The 23,596-nt window shown below is 47.7% G+C and overlaps 1 protein-coding gene across 1 annotated transcript in view; it reads left to right on the top strand.

Moving 5' to 3' along the window:
* The first annotated feature begins 785 nt into the window (after positions 1-785).
* The window catches only part of SETD1B (SET domain containing 1B, histone lysine methyltransferase), a 43,641-nt gene continuing 20,830 nt past the window's right edge, over positions 786-23,596 (top strand). Inside the window, exons 1-6 of the mRNA XM_030958669.1 lie at positions 786-1,102; positions 1,435-1,589; positions 2,022-2,120; positions 2,619-2,889; positions 5,998-6,110; positions 8,704-9,879. Of these exons, the coding sequence (XP_030814529.1) occupies positions 1,030-1,102; positions 1,435-1,589; positions 2,022-2,120; positions 2,619-2,889; positions 5,998-6,110; positions 8,704-9,879 (1,887 nt within the window). The 5' untranslated portion in view covers positions 786-1,029. The remainder of the gene's footprint in view (positions 1,103-1,434; positions 1,590-2,021; positions 2,121-2,618; positions 2,890-5,997; positions 6,111-8,703; positions 9,880-23,596) is intronic.

The following is a 23,596-nucleotide window of genomic DNA, read 5'->3' as shown; positions in this document are numbered from 1 at the left end:
TCCCACCACCCCGCGTGGTGTGGATTCACATGGCGGATCCCCCTTTATGGAACAAAGGAAAAGCCCAGTTGGCCATTTCGCTCCACTGCAGAAAAATGGCTGCGGGTCCCGCGGCCTCTCCTTGGCTTCTGCCGCGCGGTGCTTTTACCCCGCCGTCTAATAACTCAAGCCCCATGGAAGCCGCGCTCCCATTGGCTGCGCCCGCCGCGCTGCCGCCGCCCCAGCCAATGGCGCGGCCGCTCCCGGGGCCGCCGCGGCCCCGCGCCCCGGGACGGCCGCGCCATGCGCCCGCCGCGCTCCGCCCGGCCCCGCGCCCGCCGAGCGCCGGGGGCACCGCGCCGCCCGCCTTTAATACCGAAAACAAAATGGAACCTCCCCGCTGATTGGCTGATGAGGGCTCCGGACCTTTAATAAGCAAAGCTGCTCCCCCATCTTCTATCACCCCCTCCTCTACGTGTGTTGCCACCCCCGCGCTCTCCGCCGCAGCAGCGCGGCGGGTCCGCGCTCCACCCGCCCCCGCGGTCGCCCGGGCTCGCCGAACTCTTTCCCTAAAAAAAAAAAAAGAGAGAGAAAAAAAGCGAAAAAAAAACCCCAACTTGTCCCACCTATAGGTCCATCTTGTTTAGAAACAGTTTGCTCTAAGGTAAATGCAGCGGGCAGATTCCACTCGCCCCCCCGCATGCCGTTAACCCCGCGGCGGGGAGGGAAAAAAAAAACCCGCGCGTCCCGGCGGCGGCCCATGCGGCGGCGCTCGGCGGCGGCGGGGCGGCGGCGGGCGGCCGCGGGCCGGGGCTGCGCGGCGCGGCCGCCGTGAATGTGCAGGCGGCGGAGCGCGGTTAGGCGTTCGCGGCGCTCGCAGCGGTGTATTGTGGGATCCCGGCCGCCGCCAGCAGCGAGCACACACACAATATGTGGTGGCTCGCGAAAATGGGAGGCAGGAGCCTGGCGGGCAGCCCGCGCCGGTAACCGGCCCCATGTGAGACGGGAGCTCGCCTTTCGCCGCCCGGAGACGATCGGCCGCCCAGCGCGATGTCTTTCCGAGAGACCAAGGCGGGGGAAAAAGCCAAGCACCCTGAAGATCATGGCAAAAAGCAGAGTTCAAGTGAGATTGGGTCTTTTTTTTTCTTCGTCTTCTTCTTCTTTTTTTTTTTTCCTCCTCCTCTCCCCCTCCTCCTCCCTCTCTGCCTCTTGTCTGGTTGGGGTGGAGGGGGGGACCCGGTTGGCAATTCCCCCATTTTGGGGCTCGCTTCGCGGTGGATTTCCTCCCTGCCTGGGTGTGTAGATCGGGCGGCTCGTTAAAAAAAAAAAAAAAAAAGCCCGCACCGAAACGAAGATGTCTTTGTTGAATATTTTTTTTAACTTTATGGTTTTTAGTGTGCTTTTTCTTTCTTTTCCCCTTCCCCCTTTCTCTCTCCCCCCCCCCCCCGCGTTCAGGTTGGATCAACGGAATGGAGAACAGCACGCAAGCCAGCACTTCTGTCGAGAAAAGAAATCACCATTGGAGAAGTTACAAGTTGATTATTGACCCGGCTCTGAAAAAAGGACAGCACAAACTCTACCGTTACGATGGGCAACATTTCAGCATGCCTGTGAGTGGGGGGCTCCCGGGTTTCCCCCATTGTGTCGTGTCTCCCCCCGCCAGTCTCTGTCTTACCGGCGTTTTGGGGGCTGGGGGTCCCTCCGGGTCGTGCTAATCTTCGCCGTAGCGCATGTGTGTGAGAGGGGGGTCTGGGGGGGACACGCAGAGCCACCAAAGTTACAGCCACCTGACACTGTGTATTCAACTGTCAGGAGCCCAAACCTGCGGCTTTTTTCCTGTGTTTCCAATCTGTGTGCATTTCCCAGCAGTATTGCAATTTGACACGTGTGTGTATGTGTGTGTGTGCGCTTTCCCCTTCCCTTGAGACAGCCCGTGCTTCCTCGGGGTTTATTTTTTCTTTTATTTTTGTCTTAGATTTCAAGTCTTGTTATTGCTGTTTCTATGTTTTCTCTCCTCCTCTTCCTCCTCCTCCTTCTCCCAGAACTCGGGGATCGCTCCTGTGGATTGTGTCAGGGATCCCAGAATAGGGCGAATATGGACCAAAACTAAGGAGTTGGAGCTGTCTGTCCCCAAATTCAAGGTACTGCCCTGACTTTTGGTGTTAGCTCTGGAAACTTGTTTATCTGGGAGTGAAGCCTGAGTTCCAAATAGTTTAATGGACCGTTTAAATGACAGTCATATTTCTATTAACATTGTTATTTAGCAAACTGTTTAACAATAATCCTCTTCTATGAGGATAACAAGAAATCAATGCATCTGTCTGACGAGGTCACTTGAAGGTTTTGGAGCTGGGGCTTCTGGGGCGGGGGGCAGTGGTGGGGGGGGCTCTCCGCTGACAGTACTGCTCAAAATGCATCTTTGTAGCCCAGAAAGGAGCCGGTTCCAATGAATGGCTGCAGGGGCACAGCCTCTGCTCAGCTCCGAGGTTCACCCGGAGCCTTGGAGGTTTTTTTTCCCCCCCAAAGTTTGCAGGATGCTTTAACCCCTTCCCTCCCGTGCCGTCTCCTTAGGCCCCTCCCCCAAGCTCATTAACAATGCCGATTATTTTTCTCGTTCCCCACCTTGTGCCCGTTTCCAGATTGATGAATTTTACGTGGGGCCAGTGCCTCCCAAGCAGGTCACCTTTGCCAAGCTGAACGACAACATCCGTGAAAACTTTTTGGCCGACATGTGCAAGAAATACGGCGAAGTGGAAGAGGTGGAGATTCTCTACAACCCCAAGAACAAGAAGCACCTGGGCATTGCCAAAGTCATCTTTGCCACTGTCAAGGGTGCCCGGGAGGCTGTGCAGCACCTTCACAACACTTCTGTCATGGGCAACATCATCCACGTGGAGCTGGATACAAAAGGTAAGGGGGTACATTTGGGCCTCATGCGTTGGGGGTTTGCAGAGCCCCTGCCCGTCCCACTCCCAGCACCGAGGCTGTTGCAGAGGGCAGGGACCTGGTGATTAAAAATACGAAGGGAGCCGGCAGCGGGTCTGGTGTCTGGGGCCTGGGCGAGTCACGTGGAGCCAAATGTGTTGTCTGTTGCTAAGAGACAGCCCTGTAATTTGCAAAATGCTGCCATCCTGCCTGTCCCCTGCCTCTCCCCTGCCCGTCCCTGTCCCTGCTCGCTGCCCTCTCGTGTCCCCCATCTCCCTGACCCAGACTTGTCCCTCTCAGCCACCTGCCAGGGCTGCTGGACCCGGTGGCACCTGCGTTTTGCAAACTTGGCATTTTTGGGCAAGTCCTGATGCCTCCTGGGACCCAAATCTGTGAGTTCTGGTGGCAGCAGTGGGGCTGGGTGCTGTCCCCTGCGTGCCTGGCATTTCATTGATACTTTGAGCGGGCTGGGGGCTGGCACAGCAGAGTGCACACGCAGCATTGCCAGGGTGTGCGAGTGTACAAGTGTGAGACTGGCTCTTAAAGCGACAGCAGCTCCCTGTGCTGGAGGAACCAGCTGCCAGCCCCACTCCCGAGCCCTCAGAAGCCCCATAAAGTTTCTGCAAGGCATTGCATTTGGTCTGTTGTCTGTCCTCCGAGCATGCTAGTGAAAGGGCTTTGCTAAAATCTGCCTGAATTTTAGAAAATGTCTAAGACTGAGGAGGTGTGGATCAGTTGGTAATTGTATTTCTACATTCTAAAGGTGGCATTTCTAGTTTAAAACTGGCTTGCTGCACTCTTTCTTGGGATAAAGACATTGCTAACACCATTTTCTTAAAATTGCTGATATTTTTGTTCTGTATTTAAAGGTTTCAGCAGTTTAGTGCACAACCAACACAGCAGTTGGTGTGCCACATGTGATAGAGTAGAACAGGATGTTTATTGACATTACTGACCACTGTTAGAAGAAAAATCACAGTAGCTGTTTGGGAGCTAGGCTTGACCTTATATGTGTATACTTTGAAATTCTACTTTCAATAATTTTTACAGACAGGCTCCTTCCCTTGCTTTGAAATTTGAAGGTAAAAATCACATTCAAGAACAAATTAACCATTTGCAGATTTAATAATATAAGCTAAAGCTGTTTTGTAAGTGGTGGATGTCTTAATGACAATCATTTTAAACTTGCTGATTGTACTGCCTTCCTCCTTGTTCTTCGCCGTTTATAAACTATGCAGCAAGTCTTGAGCAGGCAGCTGTTCCAGAAAGTTTGTAGCACATCAGGGAAATGAGGGGGGGGTTTCTGCTTCTGTTTCCTGGGAGAAAATGCTGAAGTCAGTTTCAAATTGCATTGCTGTTTTGTTTGCCAGCTTTATGCTCCTAATGTATTTTTTTCACACAGTTGCTTCTCTTTCATTCTAAAAGAGTAGGACTGTCAATGTGCTATAATCTGTCAGAATCAAGTAAAAATGGTGTTCCTGAAATAGCATCAGCAGGTTAGGACATACTTAAAATATATGTGTATCATTTTCACCATTTCTTTCTAGTATTCTGCTTTGCAAGACAGTGAAAGGTTGGTTGAAAACTTTGTTTTCACAGTGTAGCAAAATAAATATTAGGAGGGAAAGTATCATTTTTATCTGTCTGGTGTGAGCACAGGCCTGGGAATCTGAAACTAATAAATCCAGGCTCCTCATCTGAGACAGGGCTGTTTAAAGAAACTTCTCTGCTCAGTTTATCCATCTACAGACTGGACACAACTAGTAATTACCTGTCTTAGAGCAATAGCTAGGAATCATTTCACATTCATAAACCTCTTTGAAATTGTAACTTTTCCTGCACTATGTTTGGGATCTAGGAAGAACTATGTAACAATGACTTGATATTTTTTTAAGAACAAGTGAAAATAAGCCTAACACTTCCAAATCTGTGGCATTGTAGTGTCATGTGTGGGTGGTGTGTGTTAATATTTCAAGTTTATCTTCAGACTCTTGCAGTGAAGAAGAGATCTGTTTTGTCATTACTTTGGTTGAACTTAAACAGTTTACATAGTTGAGGATGAGGCTCAGGACTTTGTGAAATGAGATTTGATACCCAAATAACTTTATCTGTAGCGTTTGTGCAAGATAAATAAGTCTTTTTCAGGACAGAATTGTGCTAAGGGTTGCTTTGTTTTTGAATTGAACAGGGTGATTCACAGGGAGTTTGGGGTTTGATCCTGCAGGACTTTCTCATAAAAGTAGTCCTGGTTTTGGGAGGTATTTCCTGAGTTAATTTTCTGGGATCAGGTGCCTGGTCTGTCCATTTTTCTGTGTATTCTTTATCTCTCAGAGCAAAATTCAGTCAGTTTCAGGGTCTGGTTCTGTTGCCTTTGAAGCTGATGACAGATTTCTTACAGACTGCAAAATAAGTAGGATTAAGTTTTTGTAATAATGAAAAATTCAATATTAAGAAACTGGGTCTTTGTAGACTTTAGGAATGAAAAAGCTGAGGCTCAGTAATGCTATATGGGACAGTTTGCTTCTCTGGCTTTATTCTTCGAAGGATGCCACTGAGTTCTCCTTAAACCAGGGGGAAAAAAGGATTAATTGGTGTCTGTTTGGAAAGAAAACATTAACGGTTTTGTCCTCAGCATTCCCGGGCATTGTGTTTGCATTAGTAACAGGCAGCTCTCATGAGCAAGGTGTGTAGGGAGAGCTTTCTGAAGTGACTCTGGGTGTTGGCAGAGGCTTCTCCCTTGGGTGAGAGTTTCACTTCTCAAATCTGCAAGCTTTGCTTGGCACTTTGGAGAGGAGGGAAACGGCTGCACTCCAGAAAGCATGGTAAAGAGCAGAGCTGCCAAGGAGGCTGAGAAGAGGAAAAAGGATTTAGAAACCTCCTTGTCTTGGCTGGAGAAGGGAGTGTCTGACTTCACTTGCCCAGCAGATTATTTTAAAATGATCCCTGCGAGCTCTGAGGTGATAACTGCTCCTCTCTTGCATGGATGGAGTGGGCTGGGAGTGGTAGCAGGGTCATGTGAGTGTCAGGAATGTGTATTTTTACATGGATTGTGATCTTTCTGTTTAATCAACTCTTGCATTGTGCTCTGTGCAGGTGAAACCCGCATGAGATTCTATGAACTGCTGGTTAATGGTCTTTACACTCCTCAGACCCTCCCTGTAGGCACTGAACAGGACGTGTCCCCAACTGGGAACGAAGCTCTCCAGGTAGGTGTGCTTGGCTTTTCTTAAAGAAAAACTTCCTAGAAAATCTCAAACATTAACATTGGCGTTTTAACATTTTTAATTTATCTGTATTTGTCTTGCTGTAGTTCCAGTGGATGTTATTAATTCACATTTAAATAGAACTTGCTCATTATTGCCATAGCAAATGTACCTCTGGATGTGGAGCACGTGGCTGGTGTGTGCCTGCTTTGCACGGGAAATGCTTTTTGTCTTTCTGAGTGAAAAATGCCTACAGAACCAACAGAATGTGCCCTATTAACATTAGAAATTCCTGCAGTTAGGACTGGATCAGATCTGTCCCTGAGATGAGATTTTTCCCTTGAAGTCAGGGGAATGATTTACAGTGGTACATTTGGCCTGGCGTCTGCGGTGTGCAATCCTCAGCACGCACAGACTTCAGCCTTGCTTAAAGGCTAAGAGGTGGAAGGTGTCTGAGCTTCAATAGTGGCATCAATTTTCCAGAATCTTAATTAGTTGCTGGAATCAGCTTTTAATAAAAGCAGTGGACAGAATTCCTGCGGGCTTCCAGGGTCCCTTGATATTTAGGGCACAATTCTCTCAGTGGCTTTGCATGATTACCTGCTTCCCGGTGAACCCCACTGGGATGAGAGGGCCAGGGGGAAGGGAAGCCTGTTTGTGTGAAGTTACCAGCCTCTTTGCCTTGTCTGAATGTACTTTGGCTCTTCATTGTGACTTGAGAACTGATTTTAAGACATCAAATTTGAAAGAGATTTGGAAAAGATTTTTTCCATCTCTCTACTCATACAACTTCTTAAAATGCCATGATTTCAATACTTCTGTGATCAAGTGTTCTCAGGACAGGTAAGAGCTGTACAGTGAACATGAAAAAAAAAAATGTCTCTTCCCACCAAAGCACCCCAACAGCAGCAAGGCAAAACCCCAGTATCCTTTTAACAAAATCATAAAAGAGGTTGGTTCTTCCTTACCTGCCAGCAAGGTGCTTTTAAAGGCAGGAGGGAGACAGGTGATGATTTTGCTGGGAGCCCTGCTATGAGTAGACCCTGACTGCTCATTTCTGCTGCTTCCACATCTCAGATAAAAATGGGCAGATTTGTTCTCTTTTTTTTTAGGGTTAACAGCAAAACACTTAATTGATGGTATCACCCAAAGCAGTCCCTGCTGTAATTATCCTTAAGATTCTTTCTCTAGATATTGTGTTCATGTGTTATATTATTGTCCTGAATTGATTTTTTTTCCCAATTACCACCAGAATTATTGCTTTGTGAGTAACTTTTAACTGTTTGCATCGTGGTTTTGACACTAGGATCTGCCAACAAACTTGTTTGCTGTTGTAGTTCAGTAAATTACTCCTGACATTTGCTCCTCCTCTCATGCAGAGCAGCAAAGATCTGACAGTTCTGCAATCCCTGCCTCCAGGCCGTACACAAACCCCACTGAAAAACACTCCACAGCACATGTACACTAAAGGTGCAGCAGTGTGGATGTTGTTAAAAACCAGCCACGTGCTTCCTGCTCCTTTCTGTGGGTTTTAGGACAGTTGAGGAAGAAACTTTCTTGATGTCTCTCTGGTCATGATGTCCAGGGGGTCAAACTGAGAGCAAGTCCACACTACTGAGTGGGTGAGACATGTGAACATAGCAGGCAGGTGAGAGTTCAGCTTGAGTTTGATGGTGCTGGCGTGTTCCAAGCAGGTCATTTTACGTGTCTCTGCCTACCTGTTCTTAAGAGGTCTCACCAGTTGACTATCCTGGTGTGCTTTTAGGCAGCTGCAGCTCAGTCCATCCTCTCTTGCTACCAGGAGGATTCTCACTGAGCTCCTGCTTTGCATTATGGAAAATTGATTCTGGAGCTGGTGATAAGTGTGGCACTGTTATGACTCAGCAGGGTCTGAGCTGGAGCAGGGCTGCTCCTAGAAACCCCCTGAACGTGCCTGTGAAGTGAGTTGCAGGGCAAGTACTTGGCTGCTCTGTAGGTTTTTAGGGTTTCAGTTTCAAACACCATAATCAGTAGCATTCTGAGCATTTGACTTTGTGAAAAGCTTTAAAATAGTGTTTTTCTGGCAATTGAGAACTTTTTGTATGTTACAGATGAGTGGTAGGGAGGATGGTGGGCCAGCTCTGCTGCACAGCTTTGGCTGCAGGCTGGCAGCTCACTCATTTGTATATTTTGATTTGTTCACAAAAAAAAAAAATTGACAATTTCACATCTCAGACTTTCCTTATTTTCATCCTGTTTGCAGCTTAGACAAGCATTACATAGTTGCTAGAAACTGGAGCTCTTCCAGCTAAAAGTGGTGTGGAAGTCTCCTGTTCACCTGATGCTCTTGGGGGTAGCTTACAAGGGAAACTTGTATCTGCTTTCTTCCTCCCCTTGCAGACAAGTTACTCTTTCCTGACTTTTTCTGTTAAATCAAAGAGGTCTGTTAGCAATGGATAATGGTTTGTGTTTTCAGAGATGCTGTAACCTATTTATTTTTTTGCCACGGAAATCAGCACAAACTCTTGGGTGCTCAACTCCTCTGAAAACCAAACAGATTGGACAAATATGGTTATAGAAGTGTGTGTTGAGGTGCTTTTCTCTGGTGTTGTTACAGTTGACGGACTCCCTGAAGCGCCTGAAGGACAGCTCCCTCTCTTCCGCGGGATCCTCCGTCACCCCAAACAGCAGCACGCCCTTTTCCCATGACACTGCCTATTCCAGCTGCCGGCAAGACACCCCGAACTCCTACAGCCAATTCACCCCCCAGTCCCAAGGAACACCCCACACCCCGCGCCTGGGGACGCCCTTCTCCCAGGACTCCACCTACTCCAGCCGACAGACGACCCCTGTGTACCACTTTGGGCAGGACAGTGGCTACAAACCCCGGAGGCACGAGACGAAATTTACGGATGCGTACAACCGTCGCCCCGGACACCACTACATGCACAACTCGGCAGGGGTGTTCCGAGGCACAGAGCATCAGTTTAGTACGTTCAAATCCCATCAGCAGGAGCCTGTTCAGTTCTCTCACACTCCTCCCCTGAGCCACTCTAGTTCTTCGAGCTATAAATCTGCCTTCTCCCCCTATCAAGCACCAGCTGTTTTTCCCCAGTCCGAGGAGCAGCCGTTTCCCCAGACTTCCAGGGAGACAGAGTACAGGAGACCTGCACCGCCTCCCACTGAGATGGTTGTGGAAAGCAGCACTGCCCCCAGCATCGATTTTGTCCCAGTGAAGGAGAAACCAGAGGAGCCTCCGCCCTTGCCCGACTCGAACTCTGTTCCTGAACCAAGCACAGCGTCCTTCTCTCAGACTCCAGAGAGGAGTGAGACTCCTGGCACCCCCACCATGGAGACTGAGATGCAGCATAACAGTTTAGACTCAAGGATTGAGATGCTCTTAAAAGAGCAGAGAACAAAATTACCCTTTCTTAACGAGCATGACTCAGATAATGAGATCAGAATGGAAGGTAGCCCTATTTCCTCCTCTTCTTCCCAGCTCTCCCCCATCCCAACATACGGTTCGAACTCGCAGCCCGGTTTCAGGGGTCAGACGCCTTCCTCGCGCCCTTCCAGCACAGGCTTGGAGGACATCAGCCCCACACCCTTACCTGACTCTGATGATGATGAGCCCATCCCTGGGACAGCTTCTCTGAGTCAGAATTCCCGGGGGACATCGGAGGCCAGCATGACTCCCATTGATCAGCTGAGCAGGACCTCCAAAACTGAGACCTTGGAGGCTAAAGAAATGGTGCCTGGTGACCAGACTCCAACGTCAGAAAAAATGGATGAGGTAAGTGAGCTGGAACTGAGTTGTGAAGCTTTGCATGTGTCCCCAGAGCTGGACAGGGTGGGGAATTGCACTTGTCTTTGTGTCGTCAGAGCGTGGGGTTTCTGGTGGCTTTTCCTTTTACTCGAGCCAGCTGGAAATGAGTTAGATGTGACACAAAGTAATGGTCTTAATCAATTTGCAGTCTCCAGCTTTCCTTATTTATAATACCAGCCTGCTGCAATTTATAGCTTCAGGAGAGCTCAAGGACTGCACAAGCCACCAAAGTTTGGCCAGTGCTCAGGCTGTGTGAACATCCTGAGTGTTGACAGACACTTAAGCCACTAGAGGAGTTAATGGAGCACTTTCTGCCATTGCTGTGGTCCCTGAGCAGGGGTGTGTATGCAGGCACACACTTGCTTAGCGAGGCTTTCATGTTGCACTGAAGTATTGAGTGTATAGGGTGTTTGAAAGCTCTCCAGCTATTCCTGCCATCTGGTTCCAACGGGAGACAGTTGCTGGGTTTTAATACTCACTTTGCTCGGGAGAGAGGGAGTATTTGAAAGGGGGAGGCAGTTGACTTGTGGGGGATGTGCTCCACTGAGTCTTCCAATAATAGAGCGGAGCTTGTTGCCTCTGCCGGGGCATTTGTGGCTGAAGGGGGAGACAGAGCTGAACTGGTGCCAGCAGACAGGAATTATGTTGCATGGTGTGTCGGTTTGGGAGGTCTGTTGCAACAAATGTGAGTATCACTGCAGTGGATGTGTTGGTCCTATTGTGCTGTGTCAAGGAACAGTCAAAATACAGATCTTTGCAAATGCCAGACCTTTCTCCTCAATGTTTATAATGGTCATGCAAGCGGATGAAACTGCTGTCCCTGGTGTGCAAGAATGCTGCAGTCAAGAGGGCTGGTAATGTGTAAATGTCCCGAGTATGGTAGATCAATTTAATTTACCCATGAAAGTTTATTGGGGTTAAGCTGGCAGAATGGGTTTCCCTCCAGTGGTTTGCGCTTGTGAGGTTTTCACCAGAGAAGTGGCTGCATTTCGGGAGAGGAGGAGCTGCTCCTGTAGCCATGGGCTTTGCAGGATGCTTCACGGGAGGGAAAGCTCTGCAGCAGTAACACAGTGTCAGTCTGGGTGCTAAATAGTGAAAGCCATGTGACTGTACTGGATATTTTGTTTTTTCTGCATGCCTTTCCAAACCTGCTTGTCCTTGCAGTTGCCAGTTTAGCCTTTGAAACAGTTCCGCTGCTTGAGTTCTCATTCATCATCCAGGCTGGCCCAGGCTCCCCTCCTGGGAGGCAAGTCCCTGGCTGGTGGGGCCTGATGATGTGTTAATTAGGAATGGAGTTTTGATTCCTTAAGCTCCGGTCTGGCAGGCTTAAGAGGGGATGCTGTTGGTTTGACTAAAAACCAGTGAGGAAGACATCTCTCATCTTGCCTTTCTGGGTTTGTATCTGCTGTCCCTGCACTCATGCGAGTGGGTTGCAGCCAGTTCTGAGTGTGTTTAGGCAGATGGGTAGGTGCCAGCATGGTGTGTGGGGTCAGGCACTTCTGCAGCTGGCAGCAGGTTTGGGGGAGTGGCTGGGATGTGATATTGTAGGTTGTGATATGGGGCAGCAGTGTGCTGATGTTGAAGCCCCTGTTAAATCTTTGTTTCCCCTTAGTGAGATGCTGGTGTCAGAAGTTCGCGTTGATGGGTCTGTGATACAAAATTATGTAAGTGCTCAATCCTCTGCAGAAGTCAGAAGGGGGGTAGCAGGGTTTCCATGCAGGTCGTTGCTGCTTTATTTGTCTCCTTCCCCCAAAAAAGTTGCTGTTTGTTGTTGGAGCTGTTTATTCAAACTTCCTCTTGGTTACAAATCACACTGAGCTATTCTGACATGTTTGAAAAGTTGCCTGTGCCTTTCATTGCTCCTTGTGATGCAGAAAAAACGATCTCCATGTGTTTTTGCTTCCTTTCCCCACCCTTCTCCCCACACAGTTTTTTGCTTTAGAAAAGGCTCTTCTGGCTTCCCTCTCTTTTGCTGAAGGAGCAGAGCTGAACAGTGACTTAACATAGGCTGAAATTTGAGCTGCAGCTTTCCAACTGAGTTAGAGAGGGGGGCATTGAGTCTGTGTAAGGGCTGGAAAGCTGAACCTCCAGCTTCAGCCTATTGTGATACCACTGTTCTACCCCAGTCCTTCACAGAGTCCTCCAGTGAAACAGAGGGAAGGCAGACACAAATATTTCTTGTGACTGTGTGGCTTGGGGAGCAGAGCAGGGGTGATATCTTAGTGTAGGCTCATTAAGTACCATAAGGAAGCAATAAAAGGCAGAGAGTTTGAACTTATTTACTTAATATTTGCCACTTCAAGGGTCAGAGCAGCCTCAGGCCAGCTCTCTGTTGGGTGGGTGCTCTGGCTGGGAAAATCACAGGATTCATGAGGATGCCAGCAAAGTCACAAGGAAGTTTTTCCTGAGGTGATCAGTGCTTTTGAAGGACCTCCTCCTGTTTCCCATCAAAACAAGCACGATTTATTGTCAATGATTGCTGATACTATAACATCTGTTCTGTAGGTGAAGTGCTGTCAAATCATCAGGCAGATTAACCCCTCCAGACTCACCATAAGTAAAGGAGGTACAGCCAAGCCCAGCAAATGCTCTGATTTATCATGCAAGACCCTGGAGTTTGATTTCAAGATCCGGTATGATACTCCTAAGCCAGAGTTTGGCAGGGATTTTGGGTGTGGGAGACGAAGGGCTCTGCATCTGTCTGCAACACCTAACCCAGCTAATCTCAGAGCAGTGATTAAGGTCTGCAGAGAAAGTCCAGCTAAGCTTAGCCAAGGGACCAGGCTGAGAGGTGGAACAGTGGGATTTGGGCAGTATGAGGTAAGGGAAGGAGAAGGATCCTTTCCAGAAAGAACAACCTGCCAGACAGGAAGGCAGGGCAGAGTGGGCTTTTTTCAAGAAACTAGAAGATGGCAAAGAAAAAAAGCTGAGCTGCATTGTTATATGAGGGAAATTTTTGAGGGAGCAATGTACAAACTTTCCTTCCTATGTACTTGAGAAGATAAAAAGGAAAGAATTGTAATAATTTCTTTTCACAGGTCTTTTGCTGTTTCGGAAGTGCAAAGGTTAAGTACGTACATTTTGACGTTTTGACATCCCATCTGAGCCAGGTCTTGTTTTGGCTTGGCTTGTGGCAGGAAGAGGCCCTGCCTTTGTGCTGGGGAGGGTGACAGGATTGCAGCCAGTCACTTTGTTGTGTATTGATGATGCCTTTCATGTTTCAGCTTATGAATGTATCAGTTTGTGTGCATAGCCAGTGTGTAATAGGAAGACTGTATGGTTGACAATGGTATTTTTCCAGATTTATAAGTACAAAAGCACTTTTTAATTGAGGGATCAGCAGAATCCTGTCTTCCTGGTAGTTTGGCTAAGCACTGAGTTACTGAGGTGGGAGGGACGCCTTGAAAATGCCAAAGATCATCATAAAAATAAAGATCCTGAAGCATGAATGAGGTGAGAGCAGTTCTCCTGCAGTTTGCTGGGAATTTTAGTAAATGGGTTGGAGAGTGAACTGGAAGTTACACAGTGCTCAACAGCCCTAGAGACCCTGAAAACCACTGCTGTCAGCAGCTGTTGGGAGTGTTTTGAATGCTGTGCTGGGTGCTGAGGTGCCTCTTGCAGGACAGCACCAGCATCCCTGGGACAAGCTGTGTGGATGCAGTGGGTCCTCTCACAGCTGCCCAGGGAGAATTTCCCAGCTGTGCTAACACACACACAAGGTGGGTCAGGCTCAGCCCTACAACAAGCTCTGCTAAAGTCCCTGAGGTTACATCTGGGCTGAATTTGCCCTTTGTATTGAAGCATCTTTGGGTTCTTGTGTGGTCACGGCCAGAACTGGAAGAAATTTTTGTTGAAGTGTCATATTGTCCCTCTGGAGCTCTAGCAGGATGTGATGACATTCCCCTCAAGACACTGCCTCGTGTCTGGTGTGGCTCCATGCTGCTGCATCCCCATCCACACTGGGCATTGTTTCAGTAGCTGAAAATGATTGTCCATTCCTGCAGAGCCAAGTTTAGCCTTTAGTTGTTCACTCTCTGGTGAGACAAAGCAGAGCCCAGGTGCTGTCCAGACAGTGAGAGGAGCTGCTGAGGGTTTTTTGCTAGCAGTACCTGCAGTGGTTGCCCCAGGGGCAGTTGATGCCCCTTGGAGCTGAGCTGGGCAGGAGCAAGTCCATCTGTGCCTGCAGGAGGATGTTCTCTTCCTGTTCCCTGCTCCCACCCATGGATTGTGTGGGTTGGAGGCAGCCCCTGGCATGAATTACAAGGAGCCTCCTAAAGGTGAACCCAATCTCGCTCTGCTGAGGGATGTTTCTGGGCTGAAGAGCTCAGAAGTGATTTATTCAAGGTAAATGCACATTAAGGTTGAGAAGGTAGATCCTTAAGAGCCAGGAAATTTGATACCTTCGTTTCCACAGTAACTGTGCAAGAGCCCTTATGCCCACTGGTAGCTGTTAGTATATATATATGGGTACACCTGGGATCCAGTTTACAGCTGGAGTGGGATTTATCATTTTTGGAGGGAGATGGGGAGAGTAGATGGGGGAAATGGTTGCTCTGAATGTAGCCTTTTAATTGAAGAAGGGAGAAAAACCTGAGAGCTGTGATTTATACCCAGTCTCATAAACACTTTTTCAAATTTTCCTGCCTCCTGAGCTCTTGCAAATGCAATCATGCCTGACAGAACCGGTTCCTAATGGAAACTCAAAAAATAGGTATCATGTTATGACCATGAATTTCCAGAAATGCAGCCAGCCAATGCCCAGGCAGCAGAGATTTGGATGACTGCTGTGGTTTTACATGTGAATTACACCAGCCATGCTAAACCTGTGAAATTAAAATGAGAGTGAACTGCTTAAGCTGTGGGTTCAGTTCTGCCCTCCCTGACCCACACACAGCAGCAGCGAGAAGCCACAGAGACTTCAGGGGATCTTGTGGAGTCTAAGCTTGTTCAGAAGAGAAAGGCAGCCCACAAATCCTTCAAAAGGTGATTTAAATGTGACACTACAGTGGCCCACTGGCTCCTTTGAGAGCTCAGGGATCTGTTCAGCCACTGAGTCCTGAGGAGGGAGCAGGCTGGGGCAGGACTGCAGCTCTGCATCCTCCTGGAGATGCTGAGGGCTCAGGGTCAGTTCCTAAATACCCTGACCAAGGCAAGGATGTCCAGGCTCCCACAGCAGTGGAAGTGCAGGTTGTTATTTTACCTTTTTTTTTCAGAATTGATGCTGGAAGACCACAGGCAGGGATTGCTTTCTTGTACACTGATTCATTTACCACATGACAACCTGCTGGTCCTACAAAAATTTATATGAAGCAGAGGAGTCTGTTCATTTTTGCTAAGTTGTATTTCACTTTTGACTTTTTGTATTTGGCTCTGATGTGATTCTTGGAGTGCTTGCAGAGTGGTTAGCAGAGCAGAGAGCTTGACCAGACAAATGTTCAGTAGAGGAAGGAGCAAGAGGTAACAAGCCCAGTGTCAGTTTTTACCATCACTTTTTCAGAGCAGCGTTACATAGGATCCACCTGGCATTCGTGATGATACACCCCTCATGCATGTATGCTTGTGGGGGGAAGGAAACCTGAATGGAAAAATATTTGACTGTTTGTGGTTTGGTCTATTTGGATACCAAACAACTCCAGTAGAGTGAGAGAACGTGTCTCTGGTTGATAACAGAGCTGGAAATGGTGAAATGCTCTGGAGTGTAACTGAAAAATAGAAAGCGGGCTGTGGTTGGGAGGCTGAGTGGTTCTTTTGCTCTCACACCGGGCCAAGGCTTTGAGGCTTTTTTATTTTGCATACCTGATAGAATTGACATTGCCATTCCTTTTTATAAATCACTGTTGCTGACAATACTCTCATCACTAGCTCAGTTTGTTCTATTTCTCCACCAGTGACTTTCTGTAAATTTTCAGTTCCTGGCAGACTGGCTGTGTATACTTGTATTCCTTGTAGATAGGTAGAGCATTGCTTATTTTGTGTTTGTGTAATCTGTAGATGCCTCTGCACTGCAAAGTTAGCTCCAAATTAGTGTTTAACCATAGCACATAACTTATGGTGGAATAATATCTTCAAATCTGAGCTCTGCAGACCATCCACAGTTAGAGAGCCATTGACCATCTTCCTTTTGCTGCTTGCAGAGCTCTTCCTATTCTTTACAACACTCAGGATTTAGCAGTGACGATATTGAATGTTCAGATGTCATAAATGCAGGCTGTGAAGCCTCACACTGAAGTGACACATTTTCCTCACAGTTTCTCCAACCCATTATCATTCCAGTTGCGTTTCGCATCTGATGGCTGTGAAAAGTGACCAAGGGAATGCAGACAAGTTACTGGATGGCGGCGTGTGTTGCAACATGCAGTGACACTGAGAAAACGTGCCAATGTGTTAGGTAATCAGTAGAAATATTGAGAAAATAATTGCTGTTAACATATTGTGCTGGCAGCCGCCGGAACAGCACTAATTTCTGGGTCTGGTTGTGAAGATGCCGGAGCAGCCGCTGTGTTCTATATGTGTCTGTGTCTGACACAGAGCACTGAGCAGACACTGAGCTCTTATTCAAATTTCTGCTGGCTGGTGCCTTTCCTGGAGTCCTCTAAATAGATACAGTTCATCAGTAGAATGTTTTTTCCATACTGCATCAATTTTGAGGCCCATGACTTTGCCACCCCCCTTCTGTTAATTTTAATTTTCAGTTTGGGGTACTTGTTTGTACTTAGTGAAGATGGGGCAGAACTCAAAATGAAACTTGTGTGATCGTTAACTCTGTGCATCACATACCTGCCCACGAGGGCTCCTTTGACCCAGACATGTTACTGCTGTCTCAGGATTTATTATGAAAGTGCAGTGCTTGCTATTGGAAATGCCCATTCATCGTGACAAAATGATTGCTCGCATTTTGTGCTCCTAAAAACAAAATATTAAAAAAAAAAGAAAGAAAATGGTAAAGGGAAAAAAAAATTTTTTAAATGTTTTTTATTTGCATAGTGCTAAAGTAAGGTCAGCATCTGCTTTCACACATTTCCAACAGTGCAGACAGACCTCATGAAGTGGAAATAGCAAGGCAGCAGACTGAGGTTTCTCATTTCTCTCTGGGCTGGAATAGGTGGAATAGGTTTGCTCCTCTGGCTGCTGCAGGGGTATTTCTCTAGGAGCAGTTTGAGCAGAGGAAGTTGTTGGTGGCTTGGGCTCCGGCAGTGGCTGAGCACGGAGGCAGCGCCTGTGCTGGAACCCAAACCGCCCGGACACGGGGCTGGCAGCTGAGCCCCTGCTCAGCACCGAGCCTGCAAAGGGCCAGGCAGCTGGAGCCCACCTTGAAGCTTTCCCTCAACTTTGGCTCTTTTTGGTGGGTTTGGAGTTGCTGGCTGCTCCAGGGCTGTGTTTGGACTGTGTATTTCTGTGGAGTTGATAACAGTGTGCTAAGTGCAATTACCACACACCTTTGACCAGCTCACCTGCATTTTGCCCAGTCTCTCTCAGTATCAGGCAGTAAGTCAGGGACATAGGAAAAAGGCTCTGAGAATGGTGAGGAGGGGAAGAGGAAGAGAAACAAAGATGATCTTGCCAAGGTTGAGTCCTCCCTGTCTCACCTCCTTGCCTGCACCTTCAAGCATTCAAGGTGGGATGTCCTCAGGCACACTGCTGCCCAGATTCCCTGTGCCACTGAGTGCAATGCCACAGAGCCTTAGGAAGAAGAGGGCTGAGCATGGTGCAGAGTGGGTGACATCAAGGACAGATGGGGTTTTGTTTTTCCTGGGCCTTTTTGCTGTCCTGATCAAGGAATCTGATGTCTGCTGCTTTTGTGGGTGATGTGGGGTGGGAGTTGCTCTCTGACATCCAGATTTTTTCCACAAGAACTGTGCTTGGCAGTGAGCAGACATAGTTTTAATGTTATGTCCAGGCAGCCTGTCCTCCTCCTGTGGTGCAGGATCAACATGTGTTGCACACACCAGGGAGGCATTCCCTGTGGAGCCTGGGGAGGGATTGCTGAAGCAAGCGGCTTTTTTCCAGATTTCCCTTTTCCCAAAGGAGCTTGTTATTTCTGGTGCCTTGTGTATCCCAGGCAGAACAAAATATACTTATTTGAGGTGATAGCAGTGTTGTTTGGTGGAAGCAGGAGCTGGTGTGATGTTGGCACGTGGCTCTGGGGACTGTTTCCAGTCCTTGTTGCTAAGCAGTTGCCAAATGTGGCATTTTGGTCGGCAGATGTGGCTGAGAGTTTCCAGTGCAGATAATTGAAATATTGTCTTTGAAGGATGCAGATAAATGTGAGCAACTGTTATCATGGTGCTACAAGCATTTTGCTATTGTCAGGAAAAAGGAATATTGGAAAATATGAAAATCCTTCATACTGCATGAAATTATTCAAATTGCAGTAATACATAAAGGGCAATCTACCAGTGGAATGTATGCCATGGAGACGTGCATGAAGGGATTAATTTTGACAAGGGAATCTCAACAAATTTATTTGCTTGTTAATATAGTGTCAGGTGGGATGTATCTCCCAAATTACCTCAGAAAAGTGGTAGCAGCAGATGGGTTTGCAAAGCTGAGGTGTGTTCCAGGTCAGTGGTGAGGGTTTGGTGGCAAGGGGCAGCCCAGCAGAGCCCTGATGGAGGATGGAGTCCTGATGCTGGGGTTGCTTTTAAATTCTCTGGGAGCTGGCATTGTGCTGGGGGCACCCAGCCTGGCTGCCAGGCACCAGCAGTGAGCTGTGAACCCTGCTGGGTTGGATGTTCAGGCTTCAGCTTGAGCAAGTCTTGTTGCATGACTTTGTCTTGTGTTGTTGCTGGGGCACACGTGCTGCAGTCAGAGGAGGGTCAGTTTTTGCAGTATTTTTACTATTTTAACTGAGCTCTGGTATCAAGAGCATTGCATGGTGCAGTTGTGTTAGTGAGGCACAGCTTTAGGATCATGTTCAGTGAGATGTATTGATGGTGGTTGGTGTTATAATGACCACTGTGCAGCTCTGGTGCTTCAAAAGATGCTGAGGCCAAACGGTGCTAAGTAATAAATGATGAGCTGCAAACCACCACAGCAGCTGTTCCTGCAGAACTGCTTAAAAATTAAAAAGATGCCCATGCCTTCCAGCTGGCCACTGGATCAGTGAACAGGGCATGGAATGCATGAGCACAGAGCTGTGCTTGCCTGCTTTTGTACCTTTCTCACAACTATTTCACAAAACTCTTTAAATAAGTAACCTGACTTTTTAAGGCTTCATATGTAACTTCAAACTAATGAACCAGCCTAATAGGAATGCTGCTTTAAAAATACCAATGAAGAGCTGTGTGATGGAGAGGGGTTTAGCTGTGTCTGCTCAAGAATGGGCTGTGCTGATGCTGTGTTGCTGTGAGTGCTGCAGGGCTTCACTCACCTCGAGCACTTTAGCAAAGCTCTTTAAAGCAGGTAGTAAAGAAGTGAGTAAAGAAAGTGTCACCAACATGAGGAGGCCTAGGAGAGCCTGAGAGCTGGAGTGGTGGGTCTGAGGAGCAGAACATGGATCACCTGGTGCTGGCTGCTGCTGAAGACTCTGCCATGGACACGCTGCCCTTCACTTGAGCAGTCACCTGTGGAGGAGCTTGATTACAGCTCTGCTGCAGGAGAGAGCAGGAGAGACTTCAGACTGACTCATGAGTAAGCAAGGAAAAGGCACATCTTTACCTTTCCTTGGCTGTCTGTGTTGTTGGGGGTTATTTCCTTTGGGTCTGCAGTGCGTGCCTTGCAGCAGCCTCTCAGCAGCTCCCCTGGTCCCTTCTGGCCAGCAGATTAGCAATGCTCAGCTCAGGAGCTGCTGCTGGACCTGTCTTCCACAAACATCTGATCCATTGTTCACCCCATCTGCACCCCTGAGCCTGTGCACTATCCTGTGACAGAGCAGTGCAGAGCTGAGTTTTGTTCTAAGGGAAAAGTGTTTTCGTGTGTTTGTTTAAACCTCCTGCCTGCTAATTAGGGGACAGGTGGGGGAATCAGCACACTTTACCTCTCCTCTCTTTTTTGCATATTTTATGCCTGCACAAATGGCAGTGGGAGTGCAGCCCAGCTGGGGGTATTTCCACTCTGGTGCTTTAGAACACTTGTGGTTTTACGATTTATTTTGCATACAGTGGGGATAGTTTGATAGTAAAAGTTTAGTGTCTTCTTGAAGGCCATGAGAAATGTTATGTCCTGCACAGGGATTATTTTTGTTGAGGGATCAGTCAGCAGTTGGCAGCCACTAGGATTATGTTTTTATCACCCAAAGGGAGTGGTAAGGGAAAAAAGTTTCGTTTCCGTCATTGAGCAGGTTTTGAAAAAGGACAGCTTGGAGGTATTTCTTGCGCTTTGTCTTAGAAACAGATTTTTATTGTTTTAATTAATATGTTACATTCCTCAATTGATGAGCCTGATTCTGTCCTCTCAAACTGCATGCACTTAGCTAAATCTGAGTACAACAAGAGAGGAAAAATCTAAGCAGGAAATAAAGCAGTGAAAAATTCAAGCTGCCTCCAGACAGAAGAGAAATGTTACCTAAGGGGAACAGTTTCTTGCTGGCTTCACCCTTACTTTTAGGGAAGAACATCTACTCAGCTGCTGGAAATAGGCTCCTCAGAGTGAAGCATCTCCTGTGGTCTAGCTGGGTTTTAATGCATCTACTGCTTTGCTGGGAAGGACTTGTTAGGTTTGTGTTGTAATGCTCAGAAAATGAGGAGCTGCTAAGCTCATTATGGTGCCACTCATGGCTTGTGGTCGCTGCTGTGAAGGACTCCCAGCCAGGGGGGGTTTGTGTCTCCTGAGCCTCTCATTCCCTGGGGCCACTCCAGCCTGTGTCCCAGCAGACCCAGAGCATTTGTGCCACCTCCAGTGGGGGCTTTGCCTCCAGTGGGGGCTTTGTCCAAAGTGGGTAAATGCTTTTTGTCAGTCAACATCCTGCAGGCTGGCTGAACCATCTTCTCTGCAGCAGTTTTTCTGGGAATTCAGAAATGCAGCAGATGTCCTATTTTCCTATCTGGGGTGATGGTGGTGGATGTCTCCAGAACAGAAAGCCACAGGTTTCCTTGTTTGAAACCATACCATGCAGCCACCATGACTGCAGTTAGGATGATAACAAGGTCCTAAAGACCTTATTAACAGTGTTCCTCTTTCAGGCATATTTCTTTTCAAATTGCTGGTGCTGGGCTAGAACAGATCTGCTGAAAGGAGAGCAGTGTGGAGGGCAGGTGGGAGTGAGCAGGAGAGCCTTAAAGGGTGAGACTGATGAATAATCTCACAAAAACTCTTTTCTTTTGCCCATTCCTCTTCAAGACCCAAAATTCCTTCATTTCTGCCCTCCCTTCTGAGGAGACTCAGTGTTGCCCAGGTCATGTTAGGGACATCCAGGTCTTGCAAATGAAACCACTGTTGGTACTGAAATGCAGAGAGCACTGAACAGGACACTGACAATGCTGCCATAACTGTGGGAGCCATGTGATTTCAGATCCTCGGGTACAGTAACTGTAGTACTGTGTAAAGGGGGAAGAGTATCACACTGGCCTAGTTGTGCTGATTAGAACTGTTTAAATACAGCATGTGTACAACCTATTCTTCAATATGCTGCTATCAGCTGGGGAGCTAGACTGTTTTCCATGCCTATCTCCTTTCTTATCACCTTCTTGGTAGCAAGATCTGAATTCATGGCTCCATTTGACCTAAGGTTTAAGTGTGAGGGTGAGGTCAGGGGCTGGCATGTGAGCTCCTGCCTGGCACTGAACTGAGGAGATCTGTGTACTCTGCACATACAGTTATTGCAGGGTGGTTTTTTTTTTTTTGCTTATAGGTGGACTCTGATCTAATGTTGCCAGTTCCCTTTATCTTTGATGGCAAAGTACCTTCTTTAGAAACGTTGAGTGCATTTCTGCACACCAGTATGAAGAGCAAGAGTTACAGAATGCTTTGGGAATTGAGTTCTCTCTGTACAGTGTGATTTCTTCTGAATTCCTTGCTTTTCTTTGCATCTTTAGAGAAGGGGATGATGCCTTGAGCTCTGCATCTTTTGTGTGTGGACAGACCTTAGAATGAAATAATAGCTGAGGTGCCAGAAGATGACAGAGGAGCCCATTGCATGTGTACCAGTGCCTTTCTGTTTTCAGAGACTGTTCAGTTCCTCTGCTGGATTTGGCTGGTTAGTTCCCAGAACTCTGCATCACTGAACCTGGTGTCTGAAAAGGGCTTTACCTGGGTAAAGCCAGTCAGGCTGTATGAAAGTCTTTGGGAAAAGCAGAGAACATTCCCTGACTAATTTATCTGTAGGGGGTATTTTCTTGCCACTCTACCATCCTTTTATGCATGACTTAGCTTCCCAGCCGACTAAAGCCTTTGAAGTTAGATTGCAAATAGCTCTTCAGCTATCCCTTCCCCCCATCTAAAATAGGGAAACCAGAACAACCATTGCTGTGGAAAGAGCCTGCCTTGTTACACGGCTTCCCAATGTTAACACCCCTCTCTTTTCCTCCTTCCTTTTCCCTACCTCCTCCTCCCCCAATAAAGAAACCCTTTTTTTTACCCTCCTTAATAAGATCTACTTAAGACTTGAGGGAAAAGGCCATGGTTCCATGAGATGGTAAATCCAATTTTAGGGTGTTTCATATGTGATGAAAAACGCCGTGGCCACATGACGCTGGCCCTGAATTGGCACACATCACCCTGCCAGTTCCGATTTGTGCACATAATGCAGGAGGCCAGCCTCACATGGAGCACTCACAGGCTGCCCAGGCCTCCCTGGGCTGGGCTGGGCTGGGGGCCAGGGGCTCCCATCTCACACTCTCACTGTGTTTTGTGACCTGCCCAGTTGGGTGCTCGTGTCGGTCTCCGCTCAGATCTGGGTGTCTGGAAGTTTCCAGTGTCAGTGTTGCTGAATGTGGACCCCAAGGATGTTATGTTGGCCTCTCCCTGCAGACACCAGAGAGTCTGTGGTGCATGGGAAGCCCAGAGGTAATGTCTGACTGCTCCAAATATCCCTTCTTCAATGGTCTTGCTGACAGGAGCAGTGTAACCACATCATATGCCATGAGGTTTGCAGTTCAGAGCCTCCTCCTCTTGGGAGGGAGAAAGACCTGAATGAAGCCATCCTCTTTGGGATGGCTTACTAACAAACAGAGCAACCCCCTCAGCCTAGCTCTCTTTCCTAGTTCATCTCTTCAGGATTTCTGCTGAGGCAGATCAGGCAGGTGTTTTCCCACTGGTTTAATTCCTGGCTCTGAGGATTTCTGTCCTAGGAAACTCTTCCAGTGAGCTCTTGAAATCTACACTGAAAACTGGACTGTGGTGCTGTCTTGCCAAGAGGATGGGTTTTTGAAAGTACTAAATGATGATGATTCAGTGTTCTCCCCTTGGGATCACATTCCTCAAGTTACCTTTTTTCTGGATCAGTGAAGATCTGTTTACCTCAGACTGTACCACACGGGCTTCCCTTCTCTTTCTTCTTACTTCACCTAGAATTGTCTGTCCTTCCCTGCACCACTTGCTGAATGAAAGAAGTTCTTAGCCTTGTGGAAATGCCTAGCAGCTGCCTAGGTGGGTGTTTCTTACTCCAGGATCTATTTTGACTTCTGGAAGGAAGAATCCATGCATCATTTCCTACAGCCACTGGAGGTCCTATGTACAGCCAAGTACAGTGCTCCTGTTCAATCACTGCATTAATTTTCTCCTATTTTTGATGGGGATTTGTGTGGAC

The sequence above is a fragment of the Camarhynchus parvulus genome, chromosome 15 (genome assembly GCF_901933205.1).
Source record: "Camarhynchus parvulus chromosome 15, STF_HiC, whole genome shotgun sequence".
Classification (NCBI taxonomy): domain Eukaryota; kingdom Metazoa; phylum Chordata; class Aves; order Passeriformes; family Thraupidae; genus Camarhynchus; species Camarhynchus parvulus.
Note: the sequence above shows the minus strand (reverse complement) of the source record. Positions and strands in the feature narration are given on the sequence as shown.